Genomic DNA, 25,544 nt, shown 5'->3' with positions numbered 1-25,544 from the left:
ATCTGGCTTTCTAGTTCATCAGGGAGGTCTGCCCACCTCCCTGAGGAGACTGGTGTCCCTCCAGGTGACGGCCCCTCAGTAACCAGGTGGAGCACACTGACGACCCTGCAGTTGTTTCTCTCCATTCAAAGGTCCTGAGTGGTGACAGACATGCGCTTATAGCCACCCCTGGGCTCCACGGAGGGTGAGTGGGAGTGAGGTTACTGTCTTGTTTCTACCATGTATATCTGTCCCTTATTCAGATTTTAAAACCTAAAACAACCCATAATGCATCTCATGGACTGCTCCCCAGCACTGAGATCCTTTGGTGAGTGGCGCACAAACATTTATGGAGAGCCTACTGGGTACCGGGCCCTGCCTCCCGACCCTCCTCAGACACTGCATGCTCCGCCTCCAAGCTTCCGCTCAGCAGTGCCCCCTCCAGGCCTTCCCTGCCCTTCCCCTCCTGCCCGGGGAAGGTCTCCTGGGCAGAGGGCCAGCCCCATTGCTCTCTCTCTAACCCCCCTGTTGGGGTCAGAACTATTAGTCATGCTCGTTTGACCACAATTGTTAGCTATAGTTATAAGAAATATTGATTGTGTTCTTTTAACTGTGATTGTTCTGTTCTAATTAGAAAAGGCACTTTCTAACCTGCCTGGGAGTTGTAAGTCCCAGGACATGGGAGTTGACCTTGGAACTAAAGCCATTCTCCTTAACTACCTATCATCACGGAAAGATTAACCACTTTATTGCAGAAGCAAAGGAGTCCCAGAGGCACCCCACCAATTTGCAAACCCCCAGCTCCCATCCCCTCCACCTGGGAGCACCCCACCCTTTTGCAACCCCCAGCCCACATTTGCGTTTCCTGTAACCCATAAGCCATTATACCAATTCTGATTCCTTTTGCCCACTTCCCCATGTAACCTTTGTCCTTCTACCCAATATAAGGGGGGCAGGTTAGAGCAAATTTTATGTGGACAAATCCCACTGCTCTCCCATTTTGCCAGCAATAACAGAATAAATGCTCATATATGATTCAACCTTTCTCTGCTTAATTGGCTGAAATAGCAACAGGCAGCCCAGACACATGGGTCTGGTTTCACCCTGACTCAGAAAGCCTGGACAACCTGCTCCCTCCCCAGGTCCATGCCCCCCTCCTTCCTAGACCAACAGGCTCCCCCACTGGGACTCATGATTTCTACCCCTCCCTCCTCAGCATATCTGAGGGAGAGTCAAGGGGGTCTAGCACAGTGCCCGAGGCATGGGGCAGGGACCCAGTAATGCTGGGGCAAGCAAGCAAGTTCTAGACAAGATGGCAAGGCAAAGAGAGACACACAACTCGTCCGTTCTTGGTTTTAAAGAAATGGCATCACTTACCCACCAAACAATGCCTGTGGCACCCGGGCCATCATTGGGGCTACTGAGGAACATCTAACCCTTGCCAGCCCAGCGAGGAGAGGTTGATAACCACCCAGGGAATCCAGGACCCCAACAGCACCTGTGCACCATGGCCTGCTGTCCCCCCACCACATGCCACATGTCCCCATGCATGTCCCTCACCCACTTACTCGATCTCTGCCCACCCCTCCCACCCCATGCCCTTTTCCTGAAGGCAGTGCCAACATCCATTCTGTTTCTTCCTCCTTCCCCAGACCCTGGACTGACTGTGGCACACACAGTTTGCTCAGGCTGTCTGTCCTGAACTGAAATGCCGTGGTGGGGGTCATCACTGAGGAGGGGACAGGCTAGCTGTCCAGGTCACCCTAGGGGTGCTCAGAGTTGCCCTCTCCCCCTCCTCCATCCCAGCCTTCCAACAGCTGCCAAGATGCTCTGGGTCCCACACCAGACAGCCAGGGACGTGGGGCACAGGCAGGTTCTCCGTGCACACTCCTCTGACCAGACCACTTCAGAAATAGCCGCCACCTGGCAGAAGGAATGTGTGTCACTCACGTTCCCACCTGTTCACTCATTCCTTATTTCTTCCATCTGTCTAGTCAACAAAATTAATCTGCACACCTACAGTGCCGAGACTGCTAGCTTCCAACCTCCATTCCCCTTAAGGAACATCAGAAAGCTGATTCTATTCAGGGCAGCCCTTGGCCAGCTAAGATGGTCACATGAAGAGTTTGTGACAGAGGAGCTGCAGGTAAAGGTGTGCTGAGGAGCTCCTGGGGAGAGCCTTCTTGAAGGGCCGTCTCAGCTGGGATGTATGCACCTTTGGGACTTGAATATGTCTGGTGCTCCGGCAGCCATACTGGACCACAGAGAATAACTGAGCAGAAAGATAAAGGAGCCTGGGTCCTCAGTGACTGTGGAACCACCATGCCACGCCTGACTGTCTACAACTGTTTCATGAGGCAGGGTGGCTCCAGGTCCGGCATCCAGAGCCAGCCAGCCAGCCTGGGTCCAATCTCAGTCCATTGCCCCTAGCTGTGTGGCTTTGCACATCTTAGCTAACCACTCTGAGCATTTACATCTTAGGCATGAATGAATGCAGGCAGAGCACAGACCCTGCATGTAACTTTAGTAGAAGTTAGTGAGCTATCATTGCACTAGCACTGCTACAACTGCCACTCATACAGGATGAGCCCTGGTCCAGGTGAAGCAGGGCCAGTACATTCAGTCCCTGCTAACAGCTGAGAGGGCGGCACACACCCATTTCACAAGCTCACATGGTCAAGTCATTCCTCTGGGCTCACTCAGTCCTCCATTCCCAGCAGGTGACCAACCCCACCAGCCCACCTCCTCCCCAGGTTAGGGAGTCATGTTTATTGACACTGAAGGGAGACGGATGTCTTGCATTTTCTTACAAAACATGCTGTACCTTCCTGGACAGATTCCCAAGCAACCAAGGAAAACAAACAGCAGCTGACCCACGGGATGACACCAAGGATGCGGGCCTGCTCTGCAGGGACCAGGGAGCCCCACCCGTGGCTGTCCCGCCCTGCACAGCCAGAGTGCTGCCCCAAAGACCAAGGCTTGTTCTATGTCCTCTGAGGCTTAGATTTCATCAAATTTATCCTGATTTAGAAGTGCTTTCTGTTGCTTAGCTACCTGCATCTAAAAGTAGCACGTGTACGAGCCACACTCCACATCCCAGACCCTGCTGGTCTCACCTGCCTCCCTCCAGGGTGGGGACATGTCACCCTCCCCAGGACATCCCACAGGGCGTGCACACAGCCCCGTCCCATGCGCTCCTTTTGCAGTTTTGTAGTAAATCCTTGAAAGTGCACTAAAAACCCTGTCCTCTTGACCCTCGAGGCTACGCGATATTCGCAGGCAGGCCTCTCGCCACCACAGCAGTGGGCAGGTGGCATCGAGTGAGGGCCTGAGAGGGTCGATCTGGACAGAACGGACCTGACCTCCATGTGCCCCGAGGTTTCCCAGCAGAGGCTGAAGCCCAGTCACATCATGTGCCCCGTGCTGTGGAAGCAAGTCAGGTAAAATGTGCTTCATCACAAAGGAGACAAAGCAGAGACACTGCAGAACACAAATTTCCTTGGTTCCCAGAGCTCAAAACCCAAAGAGCCTGACCCTGCCCATGCCAGCCAAGGGGTGGCCATACCTCACCAGGTCACTGCTGAGGGGTGGGGCCCTGGGCAGGACCTGCAGGGTCTGTGACATCCTGGCCCCACCCCACACTCAGCTGCCCACTTTAGTTTCCCTTTCTGTCCGGGCAGGAGTCTGCAGGGGGCTCCGGCTGGCTTCAGAGGGGCCTTCGCTCCCCAGGCCATGGAGAGGAAGCCCCTGTACACCAAGGGGGTTGAGAGCCCACGTTTCTGAAGTGGTTCCTACCCAGGTAACGAAGACTAGGCGTTAGTGATCATGACGACAATGATGGAGGGGACAAGCTGAGGGAGGAAGGTGAAGGTGATGCCACAGTGTTGACGACAATGCGGCCAAAGGCGTGAGGTCAAAGGAGACAATGTAGAGGATGGTGATGAAGCGGTTGACAAAAATGATGAACCCCGGCCAGCGTGGCTCAGCAGTTGAGCATCAACCTAGGATCCAGGAGATCGAGGTTCAATTCCCGGTCAGGACACAGTCCGGTTTGGGGCTCGATCCCCAGAGGGGGGCCGTGCAGGAGACAGAAACATCAATGATGAGTCATTGATCGACTCTCTCTCTCTCTCTCTCTCTCTCCCCCTTCCTCTCTCTGAAATCAATAAAAACATTTTTTTTAAAATCACAAATTTGCAAACTCCAGCCTTTTGAAACTGCCCCCAGAAATCTTTAAAAAAAAGATGGTGAGGATCTTGAGGCCCATGGAGATGATGGTGGTGACACTAACCCTTGGTAATGTTTGGGGCTGGCCTGGCATGTAGCACCCCCTCAATCCTGGTGACAACTGCAAAAATGCCCCATGACCTGGGCACTGCTCCAGGGACTGGGGAGACAGCTGAGGGGTGATGGGCTTCTTCTGGGGGTAAGGAAAATGTTCTAAAATTGTGGTGATGAATACACAACTCTATGAATATGCCAGAAGCATGGGATTGTGTGGGGAAATCTCACATATGCTAAGAAGGCCACCATAGAAAATGTGTATTTTTACTAACATTTTTATAATAAAATCTAGAAATGGACTTAAAATCATGTATAGAAAAATATACCACATAAAGATAAAGATTTGAGAAAACGGAGGCAGAGGGCACATAACAGAAGGTCAAACAAGGCACACACCCAAAACGATACAACATAGTTGCCACAGGTAGCTGCAAACTTGGCTGAGCTTCCTGGTGGCTAAAGCAAAAAGAAACAATTATACAATGTGCATTGTTGAGAAACTAATAAGCCACTATTGTGTGTAGACGCACAGCTTAATTTGAGCCTAAAGCCTCAGAGAACAGCCTTGCAAGGTCCTGAGGAAGGGGGCACAGTGTAGGATACATGGGCGGTGACACTCAGGCGAGAAAGACTGTTCAAGTGCAGATTCCTACTCAGGAGGTTTGGAGGGGGTCCAGGAATCCGTGTTCGCGCAAAGCCCCTGACGCAGTCAGATGTGGGAACGGGCGGGGGTCAGACGCCCGGCGCCCACCCATCCTGCTGCGTGAGCAGTGGCAGGCGACCCCTCTGCTCTGGGCCAGCGTTCGTCTCAAAAACAGGACATTAGGGTGCTCCAAGGAGATGCACACACGAGGCGCTCGGCAGGAAGCGGGGACGCAAGGCACTGCGCCAACGCCAGCAACGGCCACTATCAACAACCGCAGTTCTCTGTCTCCCATCTTGGACGGCGCCTTGAGGGACCGCATTCCAGTCCCTCAGGATGAGCTGGGGTCCAACCCAGCGCAGGCGGAGGAGGGAAATCAGCAAACATTTACACCCCCCACCCCCCCACCCCCCGCAATGAAGCGTCCACGTTTCCCAAGGGAGCGGCTTCCTTTCTGGCAATTTAAAGTCCCTGCCTCCCTCTTTTTTTGGTAAGCGCAGGAAAAAAAAGGTTTCTGAATTTTGAAAACTCTGTGTCCTCAGAACCGAGGCCCCAGCCCTGCGCGCGGCTTTCCTCGAAGCTTCAGTAGAAGGCACCAAGGTAATGCCTGGGCCGCGGCGCCCCCCCGCCTGTGAAGCCGGGCGCCCAGCCTCGCGGTGCCCAGGCCGAGCCGGGCGGGTGGCAGCCCTCAGCGCTCCTCCCGGAGCCTGTGTTCCGGGCGGCCGTGCGGTTGGCAGCCTGTGCCAGCTGCAGAGCAAGATGTTCAAAGGGACAGCTCCGGGCTCAGGGACCGCCTGTGTTAACACGCTAGGTGCCCGCTCCTGGAGGACGCACCTGGTCATGAAGCAGCCCCTCACGCCGCCCCTGGGCCCAGAGAGGACCACCCACCCCCCGCCCCGCCCGGGAGTTCACAGGCGGCTCCAGCATCGCTCAGGCTGTGCTCGCCTGGCTCTGTCTCCAGGCAAATTACACACCAGTCACGAACGACAACCACCAGCAAGACGAGAGCACCACGACCTGGCCTGCGGCTTCTCTGCGCTGCCACCCCCAGGAGCTGCTCGGACACATCCCGCGAGCTCCCTCCATCCTCACCGAGCCCTGCGCCCCCACCCCATGCAGGTGACAACCAGCCCACTTGCTGGCCAGGACCATAGCAGCAGCAGCTCTGTCCCCTCCCCCCAGCGCCTCCTGCCAGGAACATGCTTCTGTGTCTTTCCAGAGACTGACCTGGAACCTTCAAAGGGCCCCGGGAGGAAGGCGCCCTCACAGCCGCCACTTTACAACCAGGAGGGAGATTGGAAGACGGTGTTTGCCCAGCCTCACAGCTGTGACAGGAAGGCTGGGGGTGGACCCGCCTGTCTGTTTCCTCAAAGCCCCTGCTCAGCCAGAAATCTTTCTGGGTATTTTCACTAGCTCCCCATGCCTCCGCACTGGGGGACAATGGCATCACGTCCCACCCCACCCTAATACAGGCACAAAGCACTTTGCACCCCGAGGCCCGGAGTGCTTGCGGGAGGTCTGAACACGCCCCAGGAGCCAAATCAATACAGGAATCAATACAGGAAAAGGCAAAGCTGTGACTAAGGTAAATGAGGTGGGGTGGGTGGGGCTGTCCCTTCTAGAATGCCACATCCGAGGTGGGGAGCGTGGTGTTCTTGGGGCTGCACCCCCCACCCCCCAGCTCTGTGACCCTGGGCAAGTTTCTTAACCTCTCACTTAGTTTTCTCACAGTATGGAGGCTCCTCAAAAAATTAAAGATAGAACTCCCATATGACCTTGCAATCCCACTTTTGTGTATTTATTTGAAAAAATCCAAAACACTAATTTGAAAAGACACGTGGACCTCTATGTTCATTAAAGCATTATTTGCAATAGCCAAGATCTGGAGGCAACGAAGGTGTCCGCTGACAGACAAGTGGATAAAGAAGATGTAGTGGATATATACAACGGAATATTACTCGGCCATGAAAAATAAATTTTTACCATTTGCAACAACATGGATGGACCTAAAGGGTATTATGCTAAGTGAAATAAGCCAGCCAGAGAAAGACAAATATCATATGGTTTCACTTATATGTGGGATCTAAAAAGAACAAACAAAATAGAAACAGACTCACAGAACAGACTGACGGTTGCCAAATGGGAGGGGCTTGGGGGCTGGGTGAAAAAGGTGAAAAGGGTGAAGGTCTTGAGAAGTAAAGGTTGGTAGTTACAGAGCAGTCACATGGACATAAAACACAGCATAGGGAATACAGTCAGTCATTTTCTAATAACTATGTATGGTGCCAGGTGTGTACTAGACTTATCAGGGGATCCCTTGGTAAGGCATAGAAATGTCCAACCACTGTGCTGTACACCCGAAACTAATGTAATGGTGATATCAACTAATGGAAATTTTTTTAAAAATTAAAAAGAAAAGACAACTCGGTTTTCTGCTCTGTAAAATGGAGATGACAGTGACATCGACTTTCTTGGGTTCCTATAAGGATTAAAGTAAATGAGGGAATGTAAGCAACAGGTATGCATGGGGTCAGACCTTAAAAATTATGTCAGGTGCCCTGACTGCAGGCGCCCCTACTGTGTGGAGCATGGGGGCTGTGAGTCCCCAGCTCCGTTGGTTCCCTCTGTGTGAGCTGAGCCCCATACAGAAGGGGGTGGGAATCACCGTCACAGAGCTTCACTCCTCCTAAGGACACTAACTTTACTTGGGTCCCTAGATCCAGCAGAGGGTGTCACTGGGGGTGGGGCGGGGGGGACACAGTGACTTCAACCAGAAAAGCCCCAGGAGCACCCAAAGGATCAAATTTTAAGGGTTTGGAAATAAAAACACCAACTGCCCTTCAGGATGCGAGGGGAACGGGCACGTTGCCGTGGCAACCAGAGGCTGAATTATTCAGCAAGTGATGGCAGGAGAACCTCTGAAAGGAGGTAAAACAAAGACAAAGGGCTCCAATTAAACCATTTCTGTGGGAAAGCAACCCCGGGCAGGAGGCTGCATCTGACCTCTGCCGGGTTTCTCACTGGCTCCTGAGTCTAATTCCGGGATTGCTTTTCCATTTTTAAACGCATGACAAAGTCCACGGAGCTCCTACCACATTCTAGGCCAAGGTGTAGAATCAGTCACAGCCTCAGGTAACGGAGGAAACGGGCTGTCCTGGTGGCGTCCGGGGCCCACCGGCCCACACGGCAGGCAGGGCCGGCTCCTGCACGCCGAGCTCGGCCGCCCGCTCCGCCCTATACCTGAACCACAGACTATCATGGTTAGTATTTTTTCTTTAAATTAACTCAGTTAATGCTCCACTTTAAAGGACAGCATGGCTTCTTTATCGAATAAAAAACTGATCCACTAGCATGGCTGGAAGGCAGCTAGGAAAATATTACCATGAGTAAATATTTTTTTCACCTCTGGCTGGGGAAGGATTTCTCAAACACGGCAAAGATCGTGGGAACCATACACCCCAACCGAGGTCAGCAAGCTTTGCCCCTCAGGCCTGTGTTGGTAAATAAAGTTTTAGTGGCGCAGTTATTCACTACATTCAGTCCATGGCTGTGGTGGTGCTACGATAGCAGGGTTGTGGTTACAGGAGCCACGGGTCCACGGAGCCACAGCAGTCATGACCTGCCCCTCGCAGCCTAAAGCATCTGATTGGTGACCTATGACCTTAAAAGTGAGAAACTCTGCACATCCACGGGAAGCGTGAACAAAACGAAAATACAAGCCTCACACAGAGAGGACTGTGTAGCTCACAGAACTGGGAAGGGGTCAGAAGCCACCACTTCCAAAGGAAACTCCTAAAATCAGTCCAATAAAGAAAAGTGCATGAAACGGAGAAACCAAAAAGCTGAGAAGCATTGAAAACAATGTTGGATCGCACAAGAAACGAGAAATGACCAACCGAGCCTCAGGTGATCGCACGTGACTGAGAGACTGGGCGCAGCGCGCTGACAGGTGAGCGCCCGCGGCGGGGCTGGGTGGCGGCAGCTGGGGCGACGGGGCCGAGATGGAACCAGGCCGGCCGCTTCCAAGGGCAGTGCAGCAGCCCCGGTGAGCACGGTGGCGGGCTCTGTGTACCGTTCCCGCCAGGGGACGTCAGGTGTCGGGGCCAAGGATGCTGCTGAGCACGTGACTGCCCAGGACGACCCCACGACAGAGGTCCGGCGTGGGTAGGGGCGAGGCTGAGCGGCCCGCAGTGGGTGTCGCGTCCTCAGCCCAGGGAGGCGAGCGGGGACGTGGAGATGCCTGGGCCAGCCTCCGCTGTCCCCGCGCGGCCACTTACTTGGAGAGCTTCATTTCTATCTGCTGCCGGATTTCCTGCCTCTCTTCGTCTGTCCTCCTGGGGAAAATGTTCCGGTCCTCGAGCTCCTGCTTGCTGGGCCGGTTCCTCAGCCTCACGGCCAGCAGTTCCCTCTTGCATTTCCTCGGCAGCGTTCCTGGGGGGCGTGGAGGGGAGGGGACAGGTGTTAGTGAGGTGCAGGCTTGTCACTGCAGCCACCCACCTGCCAGAGGAGGGGGTGTGGACAGAGCAAGGGGCCACTGTCAGCTGGGGGAACAGTGGGCGATACAGGAGCATGGAGACTGTGCCATCTCCTGTGACCCATGGTGGGGGCGAAGCACACAGCCCAGGCCTCCAGACAGTGCTGGGTGACAACAGTTGCCCCAAGGTGATTATTAATAGTACCCACTTTTTCGTTCAAAAGTGTCCATGTTTGGATCACAACTTACTTTATTTGTGGCAACCCTCCCCATTGCCGTTACCCTCTGGCCAGGTGACTTTCAGTTCCTAGAACATCCCCCCCGGGTCTGTGTCCATGTCTGTCCCCTCCCTGGATGTGCTCTGCCCGCACCACCCAGGGCTGGCCTCCTGCTGAGCCATCACCACCTCCTCAGACAGGGCCTCGGGCCTCCCGTCACCCTCACGTCCCGACTAATTCCTCCCCCACCTGCCTCTTTCCTGCTTGTTATAACTTATACCGTGTCCCCCGTGAGACTCGAACTTCACCCGCAGTCTGCTCTCTGGGGTCCAGGACAGAGCTGGCAGAGTGGGTTACCACTGGCCCTGCTGAGCGAGCACCGGGGCTGGCTCGGGGCCCAGGAGGCTGGCCTGTGTCCTGCACATGCCCAGACGGGTAGAGTCCAGGCCAAGGAAGGTCGTGGGGAACAGGACGTCTGGACTCACTTAAGAGCAGAACTGGGGTGTGGCTGCCCTCACAGGCAGAGGAGGGTCACTCATTAGTGCCCTGGGAAGCGGGGTGTGCAGTCCATTGAGCTTTCTGAATGGCAGAGTCCCACCCGCCCCTCGCAGATGGTGACTACGGGCCGGTAACGGCAAAGCGTCACAGGCTGCAGGCTTGCGGGGGGTGTGTCTGCAGCCTGACTAGGGGCACAGATTTAAATCCTGGGGCTCAAACCACCACCCCACACGGTCACTCCCACAGAATGAGGCAAACTATTTTTTTAACTTTTTTTTTTTAATCATCTGAGGATCTATTTTTTTATTGATTTTGAGAGAGAAGGGGGAAGGGGAGGAGGGGGAAGAGAGAGAAACACTGATGTGAGAAACATCCATCAGTTGCCTCCTGCATGGGCCCCGACCAGGGATCAAACTCACAGCTCAGGTATGTGCCCTGACAGGGAATAGAACCCAAAACCTTTTGGGGCAGGATGACGCTCCAGCCCTGAGCCACCCGGACAGGACGGAGGCAAGCTAAGAGAAATGGCTCCCAAAAGAAAGCCAGCGCCTTGCGTGGGAGACGAAAACAGAAGTGAGAACCAAATCCAATAACATGATAGTTTAACAGAAGGCTGGCCTCAGCTGAGGCTGTTTCTGATAGAAACTATTTATGTGTTATATAGAGAGAAATAATGGCCTGAGAAAACATTCCAGCAAGGGCTCCAGCCTGAATGTTTTAACAGCTTTTAAAGGACTGCAATCCTGTCCTTGTGGGGTCCTAAAGCCCCGGAAGAGGCCACAGCATTTTTCAGTTCATCTTGACTGCGGGCTCTGGTGGCGCCCGTGAGGCAAAGGCACCTCAAAGGCCTCGGGGCCATGCCTTCGAAGATGTCGGGGGTCTAATCCGTGGCAGGAAGAGACTGCCGTTCCCAGAGAACCACATGTGTAACCATAAAACTACACTGACTGGCAAATCCTTTCAGCTTTTGATGAAGTTCCTAAATCCTACTGCAAATATCTCCAGCTTGTCATTACAAACTTTAGTCGCATTTGCCCTTAAATGAAGACCCTTTCACCACCAGAGAGATCTCTGGATATAATTCAGAATTCACTCCACGTAAAATCTGTGCACAGGGCAAGTCCTCCGATCACCATCCAGCTTCCACGAGCACAACCGGGCACACAGTAGGGCTGCAACAAAAACTCTTCAGGTTTTCCCAAGGCATCAGGAGGTTACTGGGTTTTGTTACTTAAAAGTCAGGAAAGGATATTTCCAGACAAGTAGCTTAAAATGAGCTTTTCATGAATTGGAGTAAGTGGTGCATCTGCCCAACTGCTGCGATTCACCTGGCCAAGCACGAGGCCCAGAGCTCACTGAGCAGGTGGGAGGCCAAGAACCAGGCCTGAGCACCCTTTTTTCCAGACTGGGGAGCAAGCAATCCTCCTCCCAAAGGCGCCCAAACACACGGTTTTCTGAGCTTTGACCCAGAAATCGCACTTCCAGGAGTCTGCAGCCCAAAACAAACGGTATGAGCACATAAAAAATGCCTACAGAGTGGCCACCCAGCCTCATTCATGAAAGTAAGAAATCAAGCCACCTAGATTTCCAGCAAGAGAGACTTGTGAAACGACGGGGCATCTGTACCACCTGAATACTGTGAGCCTATGAAGACAGTGTGGCAGGTATCCTCAAGGGACAAAGGGACAGTCACGCTGTTGCCGAGAAGAGCAAGACGAAGAAAGGTATGTTTTTACACAAACAGAAGCACAGATGTGTGTGCATCTGATTTTGTCAGGGTATAAAACCTTACTGTAGATCAGCAGAGTAATGCCAGGAACGAACCACTTAAATTACTCATTTTAGTTTCCAGTGTTTTTTTTACACCGATTTATAGTTTTCTTAAGTTAAATATTTAAAAATAAACGACTTAAATAAAAAGACACAAATAGAGTAAAAGGACATAAGGGAAAAAGATAGCCCATTCTAAGACTAGTCAAAGAGAAGCTGACCTGATTTATTAATAACAGACGACGTAGGTTTCAGAGCAAAGAGGCCCACGAGGAACAAGGAGGGGTCTCTCATAATGATAAGGGGACAACTTCAGGAGAGGGGAACAATCCTAAGTGTTTATGACCCTATTAAGAGGTTAAAGTACATAAAGCAGAGGCTGATAGGACAGAGAGGAAACAGTTAAGTCTAGTTACAGTGGGAGATGCCAAACCTCTAAGCAGTGGGCAGAACAAGCAGACAGACTCTGTCAGGATAAAGATGAGTGGACACCAAGCTCAAGAACTTGACTTGATTAACATTTTGAAAAACATGCTACCTCAAACCAAAAGACACACGTTCTTTTCAAGGGCACATGATACATTTACAAAGATAAACTACATTCTGGACCATACAACAAGTCCTAATAAATTTAAAAGTACTCAGGTCATACTAAGTATGTTCTCTGCTCAGAGTGGGATTAAATTGGAAATCAATAATAAAATGATCTCTAGAAAAATACCCAACTCCTTAAAACTTTTGACTAACCCATAGTTCCAACAAGAAATTGAAAGGGAAATTAGCATTTTGAAGTAAATAAAAAGGCAACCTATCATCACGGTGTTGGGAAACATTTACAGCACCAAATGTCTCTTTAGAAAAGAAGAAAGGTCTCAAATCAGTACCCTCAGGGTCCATCTTATCAAACTAGAAAAAGAGCCAATTAAAACCAAGGATGTAGCCTGGCCGGTGTGGCTAAGTGGTTGAGTGTCGGCCTAGAATCCAGGAGGTCAGGTTTGATTCCTGGTCCGGGCACAGGCCCGGGTTGCGGGCTCGATCCCCAGTAGGGGGCGTGCAGGAGGCAGCTGATCGATGACTCTCATCATTAATGTTTCCATTTCTCTCCCCTTCTCCCTTCCTCTCTCTGAAATCAATAAAAACATTTAAAAAACAACAAAAACCAAAGAAGTAGAAAAAATAAGAATCATATCAGAAACCAATAAAATAAAAAATTAAGGAAATATTTGAAACCAAAAGCTGGTTCTTTGAGAAGAGCAATAAAATTGATGAAACTGTAGCCAGACTTATCCGAGACAGGAGGGAAAAGACACAATCGCCCGCGCAGGGCAGTGGAGGGGTGAATCTCCATCTGACTCTTCACAAACCCTCACTCAAGAAGAAATATATAACCAGAATAGACCTGTTCTATTAAGAAAAGACTCCTAGTTAAGAAAACCTTCCTCCACATACAAATAAAACCCCTGCAGGGCCAGATGGATGCTCTGCTAAGTTCTATGAAACACACTGAGGAATAATAATACTGGTTCTATATACATTATTCTAGGAAACTGAAACAAAGGGGATACTTAAAACTCATACCATCAGGCTAGGATTTACTGGGATGTCAAAACCAGAGGAGATAGTTAAAACTAAAGACACCCTGGCCAGCATGGCTCAGTGGTTGAGCATCGACCTATGAAAAACATTAAAAAAAAACAACAAAAAACTAAAGACTAACAGCCCCACAAACTTCTATGTAAAATTCTAAAAATTTCAGCAAATCAAATTTGACAACTGATAAAAGTGCTAATCCACCAACTGGGAGGTGAGGCGAGGTGGTACATTGGTGAACGAAACTGATTGCTTTTCAAACAAAGTAACAAACTTCAAAGGAAAAACCATATAATTACCTCAACAGACCCCCTTCGACCTCTGGGGTCCTGGCCCTGACCGCCGGAGCTGGAGGGGGCTCACCAGGCTGTCACCGGTGAATTCATGACGGAGACGAAAGCCGCCCGGGCCACAGCCGAGCTGGCTCAGAGAGGCATGCTTCCTTCCCAGCTACGGAAGCCACACACCCCTCGCAAACAGCTTAAAGCCAACAGCTGTAGTAAGGAGACCCCTCCCCCCCCTCCCTCCCCCCTCCCCCCCTCCCTCCCCCCTCCCCTCTGGAGAAACCACTAGCGCTCGGCTGGTCCCCCTTCCACACTGCCTGCAGCGCGCACCTGCGGGCTCCCACCGGCCGCGTCCCCCCAGCGGCGCACCCCCGCGGCCTGCAGCGGGTCGCTCACGCCTGCCTCAGGCTCCAGGGCAGAATGAATGGACCCAGCCCTTCCTTCCAGAGGCTGCAGTTCTCCGAGTGGGTCCAGCGGGCTGTGAGTGGACCCCCTGGGGGTGTTTGTTTTGCTCCTTTAACTGAAGCTGCAGGGAATGTCCTCATTCTGTATCTCCCGGCACAGGCACGAATATTCCATCAGCTCCATCCTTGGAAAGGGGAGGACTCAGCCAAGGCCGCTGCCTATTTCAGGGCTCCACAGGCGCTCCTGCCCCGCTCCACCCCACTTCCTCGGCTTGCCGGCGCTCTCAGAACCCGCTCTGGGCACCCCCTTGGGGAGGAGGGAATGTAAAAGGGTCCCATACAAATGGGAACAGGAGGCGGAGAAGCTCCGGAGGTAAAAATAAACTCGCCACGAGCTGTCTTTCTCTGTCCCACGTTGGAAAGTGTCCCGAGGATAATTACGGAGATACGCGAAGCCCTACTGCAAGGATGCCAGCGTATGCCCCTGTCGCTAAGGCGGCTGCTTCCCACCCAAAACGGCAATGCTGGAACCTGGTGGGCTTGGGCCTCAGGCTCAAGTGTGAGGCTTTGACACTGAGCGGGAGGAGGGGAAGGAGGCAAGGCACCAGGAGAGAGGGGAGGGCCACAGGGCTTGCTGCCTTGTCCTGGCTGCAGAAGCCCCGTGGGAGAGCCGTCCTGGAGCCTGTCTGGCATAAGCAGGGACACTGTGGGGCCATCTTCAGTCTGCTGTGAAATCCTCATCTCAGATTATGCTTTTTAATTCTAGAGTTTGCAGTGGGCTTTCTCTGATCATTTCTCTGCTCAGATACTCCATCTGTTCATTTACCTTGTCTTTGAAGGCCCCAGACACATTCACAAGGGCAGGTCTACCGCGGTTTATGAATGTGGCCTCACTCCAAGACACGCTCTTTCTCCTTAAGCTTGGTGTTTCTGGGGAGTCAAGCGACTGTACTCATGTGGTTGTCTTCACTGGGGAGTCAAGGGACTGTTCTCATGGGGTTGTCGGGGCCAGGCCTCGCCCCAGCATCTCAGGACCTCTGGGATCACCAGTCAGCCCTCACGCCCACAGGTGCTAAGTCTTGCGGGCTGCAACGGCACAGCCCAGTCTCGGCCAACAGTCTCCACACACACTTCATTGCCCAGGTCTCTGTCCTATAAACTCCAGCTGCTTGAGCAGCCCAGGCTGCGACCTCCACCTCATCTCAGGGAGACCACACTCTGCTTGAAGGCCCCGCCCTGCACCCCCTGAGATGCCCCAGGTGGATGGAACAGCCCACTGTGGGGCTCCCTATGTGTCTCCCATCTTTTGAGGAAGACACTCCCTCACGGCCTGCTGTTTGATGCCCCCAAACAGCAGTCTCCTACACCTGTCCAGTTTTATAGGTGGTTTCCATGGGAGGGCAGCTACCAGAAGCAAATTAGCTTAAAAAAATACATCTAGACAGACGTTGTACCCTTCACAAAAAGGGATCACAAACTTAAATGTAAAATTCAAAACTATAAAACTCCCAGGAACACACCTAGATGGCATGAGTATGGTGATGACTTTTCGTACAATACTGTCAGAGGCATGACCCATAAAAGATGATCTGGACTTCATTAAAATCAAAAACTTCCACTCTGCAATAGGCAGTGTCAAGAGTATTAGGAGACAAGCCATAGACTGGAAGAAAATATTTGCAGAAGAAACATCTGCTAAAAATTATCCAATATATATAAACTCTTAAAACTCAACCATAAGAAAGCAAACAATCCAATTAAAAAATTGGCCAAAACCTTAACAGGCTCCTCACCAAAGATGATGCACAGGTGGCAAATAAGCAAATGAAAAGACACTCCACATCCCATGTCATCAGGCAAATGCAAATTAAACAATGAGACTCCACTGCGCACCTATCAGAACGGCCACAATCCAGAGCGCTGACAACACCAAGTGCTGGCGAGGCCGCGGAGCAGCGGGAAGGCTCGGTCACTGCTGGTGGGAACGCAGACGGTGCAGCCACTTTGGAAGACAGCTTGGTGGTTTCTCACAAAAGTAAATACTCATAGGATCCAGCTGCCATGCTCCCTGGTGTTTACCCAAAGGAGCTGAAAGCTGATGTCCACACAAACCTGCACAAGGACATTACAGCAGCTTTGTTCATAGTTGATAGGACTGAAAGCAATCAGATGTCCTTCAGCAGGTGGATGGATGAACTGTGGTCCATCCAGACAATACACTGTTATTCAGCACTCATTTCTTATGAGCTGTCAAGCCATGAAAATACATGCAGGAACCTTAAACGCACATGACTAAGTGAAATAAGCAATCTGAAAGGGGACACACCTCTGACATTCTGGAAAAGGCAAAACTATGGAGACAGTGAGATTAGTGGGTGCAAACGGTTGAAGGGAGAAGGCTGAACTGACAGAGCAGAGGGTTTTAGGGCAGCGAAACTCCAAATGATGCTGTAATAATGGGTGTTACATGTCATTACACGCCTGTCCAGATCCATAGACTGTACCATGCCAAGAGTGACCCCAATGTAAACTATGGACTCAGGTGATGACCTGTCAAGACAGGTTCAGCGGTTGTAACAAGTGTTTCACCCGGTGGGGGTATTGATGGTGGTGGGGGCTGTGCAGGTCTGGGGCGGGGTATGCAGGAAGTTTCTGAACCTTTCACTTAGTTTTGCTATGAACCTAAAACTGCTCCATAAAACAGAATTTTTTTTAAAACTGCCTTTGATGAATTGAGAATGGCCCAGGTATCCTGCTTTCACCTGGTGCTGACTACACACGCATGAAGGCGCCCGTGTGTGCAAGCATGTGCGTGTACAAGCATGTGCGTGTGCAAGGGTGCTGCGGGAGCACGTGCACTCACGGCAGGACGTGGCGACCAGCGTGCCGCACACGCAGGCGGCCTGTAACGCACCTCTCCGCGCTGATCAAGACACCGTATTTGCCCCGGGTGGAAACCCGATGGTCACTCCGACAGGAACAAATGCATCTCACAACCTGGACAAGCAGAACGCCTGTCCAGCAGAGTCATAGGGCCGACTCTGGACCGGGACCTCCAGCCCCAGGAATTAGATTCCAACGCGGATGCGTATGATGCCGATTACTAGAGAATTCCGGTCAAGACGTTTGGTAACGAAAGTTGCCTTGGCGTGGTTCCGTGGGCCGAGAGGACGCCTGCAGAGGCTCCGTCAGCAGCACCTCCAGTGGGTAAGAAGATAACCGCAGTTTTCCCGACGCTGCCCGGTGCCTCAGCAGCCGCACCAGAGCCCAGCACAGCAAAGCGGCCGCAATAGAGGACGCAGGTGTGGACCGAGAGGGGCAAATAACCACGGATCCCTGCCCCTGCCCGCCGGGCAGAGCGGCTACTTTTATAGGCCTTTCCTACTGTATTTCCTCCCCAAAGTAGCAGTTTAGACTTTATAACCAACATTGAATTTTTCCTCCAAGCATTTTGTCTTGGACATTCCTCACGGCGAGAGCTGTGGACACATGAGAATGTGACAAAAGCTAAGAATCTGCTTTCTACACTTGACTGTAGGGCTTGGGGACCCCAGGTTATGCCGGGACCGACCCTCAGAGGCTCCGGTTACAGGTGCAGGCATCTCCAGACGGGCCCGACTGTGCACAAAGGCCCAGCCCTCAACATGATGTTCTCGGGCTGTGAGCTTTGACCCCACACCCGGGCAGAGAACGCTCTGCTGGGAGTTTGCCAATACAGTTGGTGGCGGCGAGCTCGGCACGGTAGCAACAGCGGAGCTTCTACAACCAGTTGACCCTCCCTGTGTTCCCATCAGACTGCAAACTCCCTGCTCAGTGAAGGACACCAGGCTTTAAGAGACAAAAAAGCAGCCCTGGCCGGTCTGGCTCAGTGGTTAGAGTGTCAGCCTGTGGACTAGAGAGTCCCGGGTTTGATTCCGGCTAAGGGCACGTACCTCGGTTGTAGGCTCACTACCCGGCCACAGTCGGGGTGCATATGGGAGGCAACCAGTAGATGTCTCTCTCTCTCCCACTCTTTCTAAAAAGCACTGGAAAAAATACCCTCGAATGAGGATTTAAAAAAGACACAAAAAACAGAAGTCTCAGGATGGACCCAGGCCCTGGGAGAAATGGCCAGGATGAGGGCTCCCTGGGCTGACAATACTCCTGTTTCGCAGGTGCCATGTCCTTAAATGCCCAAGGCTGTCTGCATGTCAGGTGCAAAGTCAGGAGAGCCTCAAGGTGGCTCCAGGCCACGGGAAGGTCAGAGGCACGGTTTACAGGGATGGGTGCAGTCCGGGTTTAGAGGCAAAGGTCCCGAGCTCAGACCTGAAGACACCTGGCCAGCCACACCTACGAGACCTCAGGTGGATGTGCCAGGCAATGGAGGGACACCTGGTGCTCGGGGGTCACAGGCTGGAGGAGTGAATGGGGACCCATGGGTGCTGCAGGCAGAATTTAAAGCCACTGTCCCACAGCTGCTTTCTGATCTTAGACCCGGGCCCTGTGTGGACGAGGGGTACATGGTGCACAGGCATGTGGGCACTGTCCCTTGGGGGGGGACAGCAGTTAAACGCGTAACTGAAATAATCAGGTAACTGATAAAGTAGTGGGGAGACGGGCAATACTGAGAATGACAAAATTAAGCTAAACTTGCAACTGTGTTGGAGCTAAAGGAACATTTACAGTGTTGTTGCAAGAGCCCAGGATGAGGGTGTTCGGGCTGGTCAGTGAGGACATGGAGGCGAGACCCTGGGGACCCGCCCAGGGCCTGGCCCCACTGTGGAGAACCCCACGCTCTGTCCACGGCTGTGACAGTCAATCGGAGATGCTTCCAGGAAGAACAGTAACGCTTCTCAGTCGCAGCTGCCCCCCTGAACGGCCTGCAGCCACGGCCACCCTGCACCCTCCCCGAGGCCAGGGCAGCTCAGCCGCCTGCAGCAGGCACACAGGGACCCTGCGCCTCTGCTCCTGCCTCGCTCCTTCCCTTCATCAAGGGGCATCTGCAGTGCTGTCTGCTGGGCCCCCGAGTCCTCAAGGGCAGGACAGAGCAAACACCATAACCTTGAGCACATTGTGAGGACAGGGCCTGTGACGGACGCCGCCCCAAAGGGCACAGGCTGTCATTTACACCACTTCCGGTGCCCCTGGAATCGACCCCTCCCCCCATCTCATCTCGCTCTCCTGTTAGCACTCTTTGCTCCATTCCCAAACACTGGACTTCCGAGGACAACCTGTGTCCCTTTTTGCCATGTCATCCCAAGCAGGGATACTCTGAGTCACCTGCTGAGTCACGGTTATCTTTTCTCAAGTATAAGTGAAAATTAACATGCAGTTATCAAAATAAAACAAGTTCGCTCATGTCTCAGCCCAGCGAGCCCGTCTGCACGCCCCTGCTTGTCGGAGGGGTCCCCCTCCCGCCCCTCGCAGGGGCAGACCCTCCGCCCCACCCTCCTCCACGCTGCGGCAGGGGCGCCACCTCAGGCGCGGGCTCGGTGCCGAGACACCGCCTCGGGGGGACCGGCGCCCGAGGGCCGGCTCACCGGAGATGACGGAGTCGTTCAGAGCCTCGTCGTCCTGGTACAGGAGCAAGTCCTCCTTGAGCCCCGAGTTCACCAGCAAGTTCTCCTTGTTCTCCTCCGACTCCTTGGCCGCCGGCCGCCTGCCCTCCGGCGCGCCGTCCACGCCCCAGGCCTCCTCCCGCTCCTTGGCCCGCTCCACGCTGGATGTTCTCGACAGGCGGACGTCCACCCGCTTCTTCGGGGACCCTTTACTGTCCCTCCCTTGAAAACTGAATGAGAAAGGTGGTTTGGGTTACACGCTGTCCCTTCACCTGGAAACACTGCAGAACTGACAGGGGACGGGGGGCTCATTATAGATACTGCAATGACACCGAGTACAAGAGCGACTTCTTTGCTTCTGTCCCAAACACACAGGACAAGAAGCACGAAAGGCAAGCACCTGTGCACGGGTGCGCACACACACACGCACACGCACACACACACACACACGCACACACACACACACGGCCCTGAGCCCACAGCACGTGGCTATTGAAAATGTGAGGTTCTGAACAGCACAGACACACATGGAATAAAACCTACTAAACTGAGCCCAGCAAACACTCAGACCAAGGGCTTCTGAGACCCAAGAAGGGCATTTTGTCGGGTGTTTCTGCCAAGCCCTGTGTGTCTCATCACCCACTTTGCCCACCAACAACTGGCTTCTTCACAGGCAACAAACCAACCAGGTGAGATCGAGAACACCAGGGTGAGCCTTCTGGCACAAGCACTGGTACTCCTGCCAGGTGAACACTCCAGGCTCCACCCTCCGGGCCTCTGGGAGGGTGGGAAGCTCCCGCCCCGCCCCACTGGGCCCTCTGGGGAAACAAGGGGCTCTGTGTCCGGGTTCCCACAGTACACACCACCCGCCTGACCCCTCACAGAATTGGTGACCAAAACCAGCTGCAAACCAGCTGCAGAGCCCGGGGTAAAATGCAAATGCAAATGCAGGGCTGCTTGTTAAGACGCGATCAAGAATTTCAGGACAGTGACAGCGCAGGGAGCCCAGCCTGGAGACTGCACGGTGCTCCCTACGGGCTGCCCCTGGGAATCCAGGCACGCAGGCCTCTGCTGCCGGGCATCCGCCTACCTGTCCTGGCGGTGCTTGGTGGCCAGCGCCCGGTGCAGCTCCTCAATGACACGGCTGGGGGGCAGCGGTCGGTGGACTGTGGTGGGATGCGGCGAGCCCGTGGGCGTGGAAAGCTGTCCTCGGAGGGGAGGGTCAGTATTCTTCCCGCCAGAGTCTTGAAAGAGCACAACTTGGCCTGGGGAGTGAGGACCAAAGGAGAACCCAAGTCCGTGGGCAGTGAGGAAGAGCCGCCAAGGCCCCGGAGCCGAGGAGCAGAGAGGACGCAGGCCCCTGGCCAGGGGAGCCCAGCAATGCCAGTGCAGCTTGGGCTCCACTGAGCCCTGCACCCCCGCCATCGCAGACACAGGGAACAAATACCACACAGCCGAGCCCTTCACCTGCCCGGGGCACCTTTCACCACTCCTCTCTCAGGTTCAGAAGCCAACTCCAGGTCCTGCATCTCCAGGAGGTGGCAGGGGCTGGGACTGGAACCTGGCAAGTGACTCCAGATGTAGCTGGCAAAGGCCACAGGACCCCATACAAGGAGCTGACTGTCACCCAGCTGTACCCGGGCAGGGATATCTTTCCCAGAGGGGGTAACTCTTGAGTCTCCAGGATCCAAGAGGGTGAAACACAGGGGAGTCAAGGGGCAATTCACACAGAAGGGAGGGGTGGGGACTGCGGCAAACAGAGGAGAGCCTGTCCATCTTAATAGGGCTGTTGTGATTTGGGGCTGCCAGAAATGGAGACTTTTCAAGAAAAGCCAGAAATTTGGATTAAAGGTGAAGTTTTTCCTATGTTTTTATACATGTTAATATCTAATACTTCAGTGTACTTTAATATGTATTTTTTTTCAGGCTTGACCACCATGCAGCAAGTCCCTGGTGGGATTTGGGGCAGGCTATTCTCTGATGTCTGGTAGGGAGGGAGGGGGAAGGGAGCCTGGGCTGGGGGCTGCTGCGCATCTCAGACAAGAAAGTGACCAGGGGACTCTGCTCCTGCGTCCCCAAGCCCCCGGGAAGCCCAGGGGAGGGAGCCTCTCTCCTCCTCGCCCTACCTAGTGTTCACAGGATCAACGGAACATTTCCCCCAAAGGAAAGGAAAAAGGACAGTGGGGAAGTGAAGCGACTCTCCCAAATGTGGTCTCGGCTGTGAGGGATCAGGCCAAAGGCCAAAGGTCAAAGTCCTGTGGCCACCCTCATGTCCCTTCCTCTCCTGCTCCAGTCCCCATGTCGGTGGGTGACGTATCCAATGAGTGTCCCCTGATGCTCTCCTGCAGTGAAAGGACGTGGCAAATGCCGGGGGCACGGTGCACGTGCCTGAGGGGTTTGGTCAGGAAAGGGCCCTGGAGGAAGGGACAGGGCGCACAGGCCAGGTGAAGTGAGGGGAAGGGCGTTCCAGCAGGGAAAGCAGGGGGGCGTGGAGGCCCTACACTGGGTTCAAGTCTCCACTAGCTGGGGGACCTGGACAAGTTGCTGGAGCCCCCGAGCCCATTTCCTCCACTGTAAACCAAGCATGCCCTGTCCCTCAAGGACAGTGAATGGGCCGTGTATACTCGGGGTTCCTTGGGGTGCCTGGGGCTGGTGTGCACCGGACACGTGGTAAGTAGATGTTATGGGTGGAGGTCAGGGGCTTAGAGCAGACGAGTGGCCTCTGCTACCTGCCGTCATCTGCACACCCTCCGCCCTCGGGGCTGTCAGGATTTACTCCAAAAGCAATCCCTCCTGGCGAAGAGCAGCCTTTCCCCAAGACCAGCAGCGCCCCCGGTTCCCAGCAGTGGTGGGACAGGAGCTACCCAAGCTTGGAAAGGACATGTGTCAGCTGCCTGGGATTATTCAGCCAGCGTGGCCAAAGCTCCAGAAGGGAGGCCTCTGGGGGCCTCTGCCCCGCGTGCTCCCTCTGACCGCTGCCTAATCTGCCTTCCTGCACGGAGCTCCCTGGGGAGATAGCAGGTAAAACGGAGAAGAACAGACACAGAGAGGGGTTGAGAAAGGGAAGAAGGGGAGGGGAGAGAGAGAAGAGAGGGAAACAGGACAGCCACCTGCACACCCAGACAGATAGAAAGGCCTGTCTGGGCGGCTGTTTCTCCTGCACTGGGTTCTGGAAGACATCAGTCTCCTGCCCACAGGCTGCCCATTTGGCCAGAGGGAGACTGAGCGACCTGCTTCTGACAAGCAGAGATCCTCATTAAGAACAGCCCTCCCGCCCGGCTCTGCTCCCCTGGACCTGCTGACCCCTGAATGCAGAAGCGAAGGGTGGGAACCAGCCCCCGTGGGAGCCGTCAGCAGTGGTTGAGGCACTGATGGGTGGACGGACGACGCAGGCACACCCACCTGTGGCATTCTTTGTGGCTTTGGCGCCTGCCTTCGGCAGCGGGGTGGGCAGCAGCGGGGGGCTGGGGAGCTGGCCCGTGGACCTCTCCAGGTTTCTGGGAGGACTGTCCAGGGAGTGGGACCCAGCTAAGGCTTGAGAGGTCTCGTCGGTGGTCGGCGGGAGGCTGCTGGTAGCGTCGGCTTCTTCACCTCTGTCTGCAGAGGGCGTCCTGGCTGTTCAAAGGCAAACCAGAGTTCACAATGGTTCCCCGGCTGTGGTGGACGGGAGTGGGGACAGCCAGGGCGGGGGATTGCTAGCCCAGGGCAGAATACGAAGGGGTCACTTCACATACGGACTTGACCCCCTATGAGTCAACACCAATAGAGCCCTCAGAAGCAGAGAGGAGGAGGGAGGGAAATAATTTCAAGAGCTTAAGTGGTTCAGTCCCCTTTCACTCACTAGGTGGTGCCAAAGCTCCCACCTGGCCAGGATGGGGGGTGGGGGGCATCATCACCATCACAGGTTTGGGGATCAGACACACCTGGGCTCCAGTTGGCCCCTGCACTTCCTCTGTGACCTTGGATAAGTTACTAAACCTCTCTGTGCCTCCATTTACCCATGCATGACACCAGCCTAGTAACAGGACAGGACAGTTGTGAGGTTTAGACAAGAGGTAACAATGAGGTGTGAGTCTGCATGTTGCGGGCCCTCAAACTCAGCAGCTACTGACTTCAGGCCTGCATGCCAACCAGATGAGTGGTGGAAGGGTCAGCCTCTGTCCCCCACCCCCACCCCTTCCAGATGCTGGCTTCTGAGCACCGCCCTCCACCCTGCCCCCCACTGCTTTCCCCCAACCCATCAACCCTCCCCCTTCCCACTTCTCTATCCAGCTCAACTTCCACCATCCATCACAGCAACAGTCTCACCCACACCCCAAGTCCTCGGCCTTACTTCCTTTCCATTTAACTCTGGGAAAGTCCCGTCTCTGGATGGAACCTCCACCATCCTACCCCTGCAGAGGGTGTCACAGAAGCCCCAGTCCCAGCCATGTCATGTTGGGACTGCCAATCCCAGGGCCCTCAGCTCTGCCCGCCCTCAGTCACTCCAATTCATACCTTTCCTGGCACTTCCCACTCGTTTCTAAGCCCCTCCTGCCATTGTCACCACCTGCTTTACAGGGGAAACTGAGGCCATCAGACAGGCTCTCCTCTGATTCCTGGCTCAGACACAAATCTGTCCCTACACCCCCTTCCTCCCTCCCCTTCCCTCCCTGTCCCCACCTTGGGACCCCACTTGCCCAGGCAAGGCACTTGCTTTGTTTTTACCACCACCTGAGAATGCTAACATCCAGGAACAGCCTTCCAGAGCTGGTCCTCCAGTCAGGGCGGAATCCACCCATCCATGAAGGACCCAGCCATCCACAGGGACCTCCTCTGGCCCCTGTGGGCAGGCACTGTCCAGGGTGCTGAGGGAGGCCGCGGATGGGATCCTGCCCTTAGGGAACTCCCCGGAAACCGGGGAGTGTACCTGTATGTCCCCTGGGTCCCATCACTCATTTCTATTACTTTATTGTGCATGTGGAAAAGTGACAACCTCCCAGGCCAGGCCCTTTCTCTTGTGAAGCTCCTGGAAATGTAGCCTTTGCCATAGAAGCGCTGGCTCTCCCCATGGCTAATGAACACAACCTGAGAAAGGAATGCCTCTTCCCTCCCGCTGAAGAAGGCAGACTGGGCTCAGAGTCATGGGACAGACTTCTGACAGCTCCACAGAGGTGTCCCCACCCCACTAGCCCAAGGTGGAATGAGGGTCCCCCTCCTGCTCTGAAGGTCCCGGGACTCCACATACCAGCAACTCTGAGTCCCCCTGCAAAGCCTCTCCACAAAGCTCATCTATGCTCACCACAAGGTGACCCGTGTCCCTGGCCTGAGGGCCTGTGTCTCCCTCTGCACCTCATGAGTGTGTCCCTGGCCTGTCCAAGGGCCTGCGTCTCCCTCTGCACCTTACGAGTGTGCACAGCTACTATTAGTTTGGAATCTTGTCAAAACTGAAATTTTACATCCTTTAAAGTGTCAAGTACAGGAAAAACAACAGATGAAGTGAGCTCTGCACATTCCCCGATTTGGGGATCCCTCCCTTCGGGCTGTCTGCCCTGTCCTGACCAGCAGAGGGCGTTGCTCACTCATGCAACACTCAGCTGTCACCCCACCAACCCAGGTAGGGCTCTGTTCTAGGAACTGAGGCCTGAAGCCCACTCCTCCCCTCACTCTGGGAGGACGAGACTCAGGCACTTTCACCACCAGGACCCCTGATTCAACAGCATGTCCCAGCCCTGGAAAGATCCTTAACAAAAGTTTGTGCTCAACAAAACAAGTCTGCTCTGAAATCCATCCCTAAACCACCTGGATAGAGCACACCTGAGGTTAGACGGCGTTGACCGGAGCAGGCACATTCCTCAGAGCCGAGCAAGCAGAAAGGACCTGT

The 25,544-nt window shown here is 54.0% G+C and overlaps 1 protein-coding gene across 1 annotated transcript in view; it reads right to left on the bottom strand.

The window, feature by feature from the left end:
* Positions 1-25,544, bottom strand: part of PHACTR3 (phosphatase and actin regulator 3) — a 114,279-nt gene that overhangs the window by 12,981 nt on the left and 75,754 nt on the right. Inside the window, exons 5-8 of the mRNA XM_087818647.1 lie at positions 23,084-23,296; positions 20,772-20,946; positions 19,664-19,911; positions 9,184-9,337 (exon numbers count right to left, since the gene is read on the bottom strand). Of these exons, the coding sequence (XP_087674773.1) occupies positions 9,184-9,337; positions 19,664-19,911; positions 20,772-20,946; positions 23,084-23,296 (790 nt within the window). The remainder of the gene's footprint in view (positions 1-9,183; positions 9,338-19,663; positions 19,912-20,771; positions 20,947-23,083; positions 23,297-25,544) is intronic.

Source organism: Miniopterus natalensis, chromosome 7, assembly GCF_054644295.1.
Source record: "Miniopterus natalensis isolate mMinNat1 chromosome 7, mMinNat1.hap1, whole genome shotgun sequence".
Classification (NCBI taxonomy): domain Eukaryota; kingdom Metazoa; phylum Chordata; class Mammalia; order Chiroptera; family Miniopteridae; genus Miniopterus; species Miniopterus natalensis.
This window is presented reverse-complemented; position numbering and strand designations above follow the sequence as displayed.